Here is an 8018-nt window from a genome sequence, read left to right as displayed (position 1 = left end):
CTCAGCCTGAGCACACACACGTGAGTGGGTGGCGTACTGTGCAACACATCCTCACTCCCAGGTCGGCCTATGTTCAGTGCTGGAATTGGGCCGGTACTCACCGGTACGCAGTACCGGCACTTCTGGTTCTGACCCATGGAGTACCGGCACTTCTTGCTCAGTACCGGCATGCTGGCGGTACTCCGGTACTCATGCACCGTGCCAGTACTCAACACTCTCCCGCCGTTCTTATTATACATCCATATATATATATACAGCCGCCCGGTACTCAGTAGATGCGTCATGAGGTGCCGAACGGACATTCTCATCGCTATAACCGCTGGAGTTTCACAGCGGCTGTCAGCTGTTTACTCCTGTCATTCAAACAGAACGTGCTGGAGAGGGGGCGGGGCTTATCTTCTCCATGTAAATACTGTGGTGGAAACGACTATGTCAAAATTAACCTATTTGACCGTGATTTAATAGTAATACACGTTTCAAAATAATAATAATAATAATAATGCCGAAGTAACAACATACTGAAAACTGTTAGTAAAACCATGTTTTAATGCTTTACAATTTACATACCTAGATGCACGTGTGTTGTGTTTATGCAGTGCAACTCCCACCCAGTGGGTGGCTATGTAGAGTGATAGAACAGAGCAGGCACGCCCCCGAGAGAAGGAAAGCAAGTCACGTCACAAATTAGCATTTCTAAAATGTTAGCGTGGATTAATAAAAGTGCAAAAATACAGCGGTTGTCGCCGGAAGAAACTTCAAATACAGAGAATGCTGTGCCTGTGTTGGAAATTGTGTCTGATGGGGAGCTTTCTTTGGTTGATCCTCCTGCTCCAAGTTCTAGTGCATTAGCATTAGCACTAGCTCCGCCGCCTCCTCCAGAGCCTCTAACGTTAGCTGCTGCTGGCGCAACTGCCACCACCAACACCGGGCAAAGCGATGCACCTGACTGCTGGACAACGGACCAGGTGCAATATTTTTTTGCAAGACCAATGCATGGCTCCTTCTTAAAGATAAGAAGCTAGGATGTCGGATATGCAGAGATGTCAAATCTTTGGGAATACACACTGGACAAGGACTGAAACTGTCAACTGAATGGGGTGAGTGTGCAGTGTCTCATTTCGGTGTTGACAAGGGCAAACAACAAGCTAGCCTGAGAAAAAAAATCAAAGAACATAAAGAATCACAAGCCCATGTAAAAGCTGCTGACATCCTTACATCTGCTTCACGTGAAACTATTCAACATCAAGTGCAGTCTATGCATAAATCTGAATTAGACACCACTATCAGAGTTTTTCGAACTGCATATAAAATTGGCAAACATAGCCGGCCATTCACAGACATGCCAATTGATTTGAATGTACAGAAACTGAATGGGCTGAACGTGGGCAGGGTTTTGCACTCCAATAAAACCTGTGGCGAAATCATCGACCACATAGCTCATGAGCTGAAGAAAAAAATGGCAAAAGACATTACAGAAAACCAAAGAAAACTCTGTTTTGGTCGATGAATCTACCACTATTAGTGGTAAAACGGTGCTTGTTGTGTGTCTACGCTCAGCATTAGCTGATGCTGAGCCCGAAACGTTTTTTTGGGAGCTGATCGAGTTGGATGGAACAACGGCTGATGACATGACAAAGGCGTTAATGGAGTGTCTTGGAAGAGATTTTAACGAGGACTTTTTAGGTCAGTGTTTCGTTTCTTTTGCATGTGATGGGGCTTCAGTCATGCTAGGGAAGAGAACAGGCGTTGCTACCCAGTTGTGTAGTAAATTCCCAAGCCTGTTTGTGTGGCACTGCTCCAATCATCGTCTAGAGCTGGCAGTTGGGGATGTGGTCAAGGAGGTCTCAGGGCTCAATCATTTCCAGATCTTTTTTGACAAACTCTATTCCTTGTTCCATGCCTCCCCCAAAAATCAGAGGCAGTTAGCGCAGTGTGCGCAAGCAGTCGGACAGCGTCTCCTGGTGATAGGGCGTGTTTTGTCCATCCGCTGGGTGGCTTCAAGTGAAAGGAGCGTCATAGCAGTCTGGGAAAACTACCGAGTGCTTCATGATCACTTCACAAATGCTGCAAACGACACGAGCAGGGATTCCAGAGACAGAGCAAAGTACAAGGGCCTGGATGATGTGCTCACATCTGCAACGTTTGTCAGCAATCTGGGACTGATGTACGATGCGCTCACAGAGCTCAGCGACCTCTCTCAGCAACTCCAAAAAAGAGAGATGACACTGCCTACAGCAGATAGGCTCTTAACTCGAGAAATACGAGTTTTTGAATCCATGGTCACCATGCCTGGCCCACACATGACTACAGTTCATACAGCTCGAGCTGAGAAGTCCTTCAAGGGTGTTGCCCTGCGTGAGAATGGCAGGCTTGTACAGATTCATGCAGGTCAGTTTTTCCGCAGTATGGTAGAGAATCTGAGACACAGAATGACTTCCACAACCTCCTCTCATGTCAGCATAAGAGAAATCCCATTACATGGCCGGGAGGCCCGGGACAATCAGCTAATCCAGGACATGAAAGTTATCCATCCTGGAAGTTGGCCTGAAGAGGAGTTAGACGTACAGTATGGGGACATAGAGGTGCTACGTTTGTGCGAAGTGCTGAAAGTGGACAGAAGAGAGACTGTTCAGGGCTTTCGCGAATACAAGTAAACCAGGGCATCCCGTACACCTGCTGCCATGGAGCCTCTACTGAAAGCAGTCCGAACCATCGCTGTCTCCACTAGTGAGTGTGAGCGGGCATTCAGCTGCATGAACGATATCCTTACTGCAAAAAGGAATGCTCTCTCTGTCAGCCGACTGTCCAGCCTGGTTTTCATTAAATGTAATGGACCATCACTAGGACAGTTCAATCCGGAACAGTATGTGAGGTCCTGGCTGGCAAAGGGAAGGAGAAGTGCTGATGAAAGAGCCTGTCCAGCTCCAGCCCCTGATACTGATGTCCCCAAGGCCTTCTGGAGCCTTTTCTAACAATGTGAAGTATATTGCAAAGCAGCTCACCCAGTGAGAAGACTTTTGGCATAATGTGCCGATTTGTACAGATCCTGGAGATAGAAGGACTTCAGACCAACCAGGGAGTTATCTGATCAGCTTGGTGTTCAATGTAACTCTTTACCATGGCTCAGACTTTGTTACTTGCAGTTACAGTTTCTCATTTTAGATTGTGCAAATTTTGCATTTGTTTTTACATGTTCTTTGTTCATGCTCTTTATCATTTTTCTGAGTTGGAAAGTTAGATTGCATCATAGTTTACTTTATACATATTTGTATTCTTCAGTGGTGAAGTATATTGCAAAGCAGCTCAGCCATGTGAGAAGACTTTTGGCACTTTTTCGTTTTCTGAGTTGGAAAGTTAGATTGCATTCAAAATGTACAGAAATACTTAATTTTGTTAAAGCTTTTTATAAAAAATGCTTCTGACCAGAGCTTTGTTTCCTTGTCATTAATGTTGAACACCACCAGAGGGGCTCTCACCTGAAAGGTCTCTGCTTCATGTGTCTTCAGCAGAAGATCTAGACTTTGATTGCTATATTTTCAGTTAATATTTACCTTACTGAGCTTTAGCCATATCCGCTGCCTATCATAAAAAATGTTAAGTACAGTGAACCTTTCTAAAATATACAGTAGTAAAGAGACAAACCCACCATCATTATAGTAGCCAAATTCTTGTTTGTGGGCTGTATATATAAAATTGACTTGAAAAAGTTGCTGATTTTAGAGTACTGGCACCTTTTTCATTCCAATTCAAGCACTGCCTATGTTGACGTTATGTCAAGTCCCCTGTCGGCTTTTTCCAACGCAAGGGGGGGGGCCTTAGCGTCCATTTTCAACGCAAGGGGGGGGGCCTTAGCGTCCATTTTCAGCTTTCCGGGATGTCCATATGCTTCTATGGACGCTCATGGAAGCACGGCATTCGTTTGTGTCGGCTGCCCTTAAAGGCAATGTGAGCGTCCATTCTCATTGGATAACGGAGAATTGTACACCCGGAAGTAAGTATTCCCCTTACTGTCGATTGATTTTACAGGGATATCTGCACTACTCATCGACTAAAAAACACCAGATTATCCTTGTTAATTACACAACATTGATTGGTTTAAATTGTGTGCAATGCTTTTGTATTTTCCCCCTTCGATTCGGAGAAACAAATATTTTTTCGGAGTAAAGGATGGCAGAAGACACTACACTACCCAGAATCCCCAGCTATCATTTGGACTACACCATGTGCTCTGTTTGACATCACGTGATCTTCAAATTTCTCCCTGCAGAAATAAAAAACATTACCGAACTTCGTTTTATTCTCGGTGGAAAATGCCTATTTTAAAGTTAGTTTGGCCATTAAAATGCGTTTTGATGTCATTTGATGCGAGAAATACGAGTTGTTATTTCAGATTTTGTGTGCAGTGGATGTACATGATCTTTAGTTTGCTAATTATTACGAAGATTACTTCAGGAAATTGCGTCCATAACGTTTTCATTGTTACCAAGGTGGTTGCTAGGGACGCTGCTATCGATATTATTTCTGTTATGTTGTGTAACTGTTTAATGGTGTTATCTTTATTGCTACCCCCTTCCCCGTCAATGTATAGTGTTGGTCCACAGCGCAAACATATTAGTTTAACAAAATCCGCATCTAAAGATAGCCTACGTTATTTTCCCCTGTGCAATTCCAGTCTCACATCTCACAGCACATCGTCATTAACAAATACCGGAAACAGACCCAAAACATTTAAAATAAATAAAATAATACTTTATTCCGAGTGTGCTTGCTTTTCTCTTTGGAAGTCATCACATACCGGCATTGTAATACACGGTTCGGCTGCATTACATATTACATATCTGCCGTAGTTCTGTATTTATAGAGCCCTGATGAGAAGACTTCTAGACAAACATGAGGAACTGAAAACGTGACGTGGGTCATAAATATATCAGCCATTAAACAACATCTTACATTTCTTTTCACACAATACGTCTCCTTGCAGTATCAACACTAATTCGGCTGACTTTTATATTTGATCCAATCGGTAGATAGGCTGTATTTACACCATAAAGGTGCACACCTGATATAAAGGGACACCTAGTGGTTAAAGCATGTTATTGCATTTCATTATTTTTATTATTAGATATTAATAGGATCCCTATCAAGTATATTCATTACTCGTTATTCTCTACTAATAGTTAATTAAAGACTGTATATAATGACTATTTTGCACATCCCTTTCAAGATTTCATGATTTTCTAAGGTTTATTGACATATATAGGCCTACACAACTATGGTGTAGTTCTGCATTGAATGAAAAACTTGGGTCGCAGGTTCCTCAATAGTGCATTACAAGACATCTATCAATATGTGTGCATACCTCCAGCAATGTTAACTATGTTGAAGCACTTATTTTAACTGATATTATACATAATGTATTATACTCTTATAAGATGTATGTAGATATTTCATCTCCGGCCTTGTCCGGTATTGAACAATCAATAAATAAAGAACACAGAATTGTTGAATATAAAACACAGAATTTGTGTGATTATACTAAATGATTTACAAATAAACACCACTGCATATTTAACCGTTACACATGCTGATGTAACGCAAATGTTCCAACTTGGGATCAATAAAGTATATCTTATCTTAAGCTGATCGATGGCTACTGCCATATTTGCAAAATGTGCCTCTGAACCTTAACAAGTGCATGTTTCAGGCTTTTCAATTAATGTAATGTAATGTAATGTTATCAATTAACAACAGGGGTCACAAACATAAGACCAGCTGTTAAATAAAGCTCTTCTGACCTTAGCTGGCATGTGTGTATATATATATTAATGCTGCCCATTATGGGCACAAGCAATTTTCACCCATTTATTAATTATATGTTTTAAATGTGAGTGTTTCCTATCCCCTAAACCTCCAGGGATGTACACAGTTTAATACTGGCAACTTCTTATTATGGGAAATACAAAAACGTCTTTTAAAACTACAACTCCCAGTAGAGACGTGCCATAGATAGAGAACATGTTGCGAAACAGAATAGCCAGCATGTGTAGTTCTGGGGACGGGGGGGGGGGAGGGGGGGACGCGGTGGACCCGTTCAAATCCAGTTTTGGACAGTCTGCCGTGATTCCATCCCATTTCAAGTGCTGTTCGAGGCTCGGCGTAACCCTCGGAGCACACTCTCCAATCACAGAGCTTGAGGACTATCACGGGGTTTGTCAAACAGAGCACATGGTGTAGTCCAAATGATAGCTGGGGATTCTGGGTAGTGTAGTGTCTTCTGCCATCCTTTACTCCGAAAAAATATTTGTTTCTCCGAATCGAAGGGGAAAAATACAAAAGCATTGCACACAATTTAAACCAATCAATGTTGTGTAATTAACAAGGATAATCTGGTGTTTTTTAGTCGATGAGTAGTGCAGATATCACTGTAAAATCAATCGACAGTAAGGGGAATACTTACTTCCGGGTGTACAATTCTCCGTTATCCAATGAGAATGGACGCTCACATTGCCTTTAAGGGCAGTCGACACAAACGAACGCTGTGCTTCCATGAGCGTCCATAGAAGCATATGGACATCCCGGAAAGCTGAAAATGGACGCTAAGGGCCCCCCCCTTGCGTTGAAAATGGACGCTAAGGCCCCCCCCTTGCGTTGGAAAAAGCCTACAGGGGACTTGACATAACGTCAACATAGGCCGACCTGGGAGTGAGGATGTGTTGTACTGTGGGAGAAAAGATAAGGCTGAGTGAGTGTGTGTGTGTGTGAGGAGCTCCACGGATTGGTCCATTTGGACCTGGGTATGGGCACGTCACTATACTCAGGAAAAAGATAAATGTCCAACGAGGTGTTCTGGGGGAGCACAGACAGGTCTTCTCTTAGAGTTTTACTCGCTACAGGGTGTACTTTGAGGGTTTGTGACTCTGCAGACCGTTTACATGCAGAACAACCTTCATAACACAAGGGGACGGGTGATAACCAGAAAAGCATGACATGGGCCCTTTTTAAAAAGAGGCAAAACCACACAACAAGATCACTAGACACAAAGTGAAAGACAATTTCATTAGAAAACCACAAAGACCTAAGAAACTGCCAGAAAGATTCAGTGAAAAATTGCAAAAATGGGGCTACAGTCCTACAAAATAGACAACAACAACAACTGCAAAGAGACACCAAACACCAACAACCCCTCTGTGTCTTAATCCTGTGTGGGAAATATGAAGACGGGGCATTTTGTGTGTTGATGTGTTTGTCCATCTTTCTCCTACGGCAGATGAGGACGTGAGGAAGTATTGTGAGAGCCAGAAGAAGCTGTCTGAGCTCCCCCTCCAGGTCCCTGAGGTGGACAGCTGTCCCCCCCGCACCCCCGAGAAGATCGGCATCACCCTGTACGACGACCCCGAAGGTCAGTGTTTATTAAAGGTCACCTATTATGCAAAATCCACTTCTTCATGTCTCTTCTACATCAACATGTGTCCCCTCTTCTCCATGTCTCTTCTACATTAACATGTGTCCCCTCTTCTTCATGTCTCTTCTACATCAACATGTGTCCCCTCTTCTTCATGTCTCTTCTACATCAACATGTGTCCCCTCTTCTTCATGTCTCTTCTACATCAACATGTGTCCCCTCTTCTTCATGTCTCTTCTACATCAACATGTGTCCCCTCTTCTTCATGTCTCTTCTACATCAACATGTGTCCCCTCTTCTTCATGTCTCTTCTACATCAACATGTGTCCCCTCTTCTTCATGTCTCTTCTACATCAACATGTGTCCCCTCTTCTTCATGTCTCTTCTACATCAGCATGTGTCCCCTCTTCTTCATGTCTCTTCTACATCAACATGTGTCCCCTCTTCTTCATGTCTCTTCTACATCAACATGTGTCCCCTCTTCTTCATGTCTCTTCTACATCAACATGTGTCCCCTCTTCTTCATGTCTCTTCTACATCAACATGTGTCCCCTCTTCTTCATGTCTCTTCTACATCAACATGTGTCCCCTCTTCTTCATGTCTCTTCTACATCAA

The 8018-nt window shown here is 43.0% G+C and overlaps 1 protein-coding gene across 1 annotated transcript in view; it reads left to right on the top strand.

The window, feature by feature from the left end:
- Positions 1–7267: 7267 nt before the first annotated feature.
- LOC117549862 (myeloid differentiation primary response protein MyD88-like) overlaps positions 7268–8018 on the top strand; it is a gene marked incomplete at its 5' end in the record, with an annotated part of 8660 nt that continues 7909 nt past the window's right edge. The window contains 1 exon segment of the mRNA XM_034221965.1: positions 7268–7399. Coding sequence (XP_034077856.1) covers positions 7268–7399 — 132 coding nt within the window.

The sequence above is a fragment of the Gymnodraco acuticeps genome, unplaced genomic scaffold (assembly GCF_902827175.1).
Source record: "Gymnodraco acuticeps unplaced genomic scaffold, fGymAcu1.1, whole genome shotgun sequence".
NCBI classification, from domain to species: Eukaryota; Metazoa; Chordata; class Actinopteri; order Perciformes; family Bathydraconidae; genus Gymnodraco; species Gymnodraco acuticeps.
The sequence above is the reverse complement of the archived record's forward strand: the minus strand, read 5'-3'. Positions and strand labels throughout refer to the sequence as shown.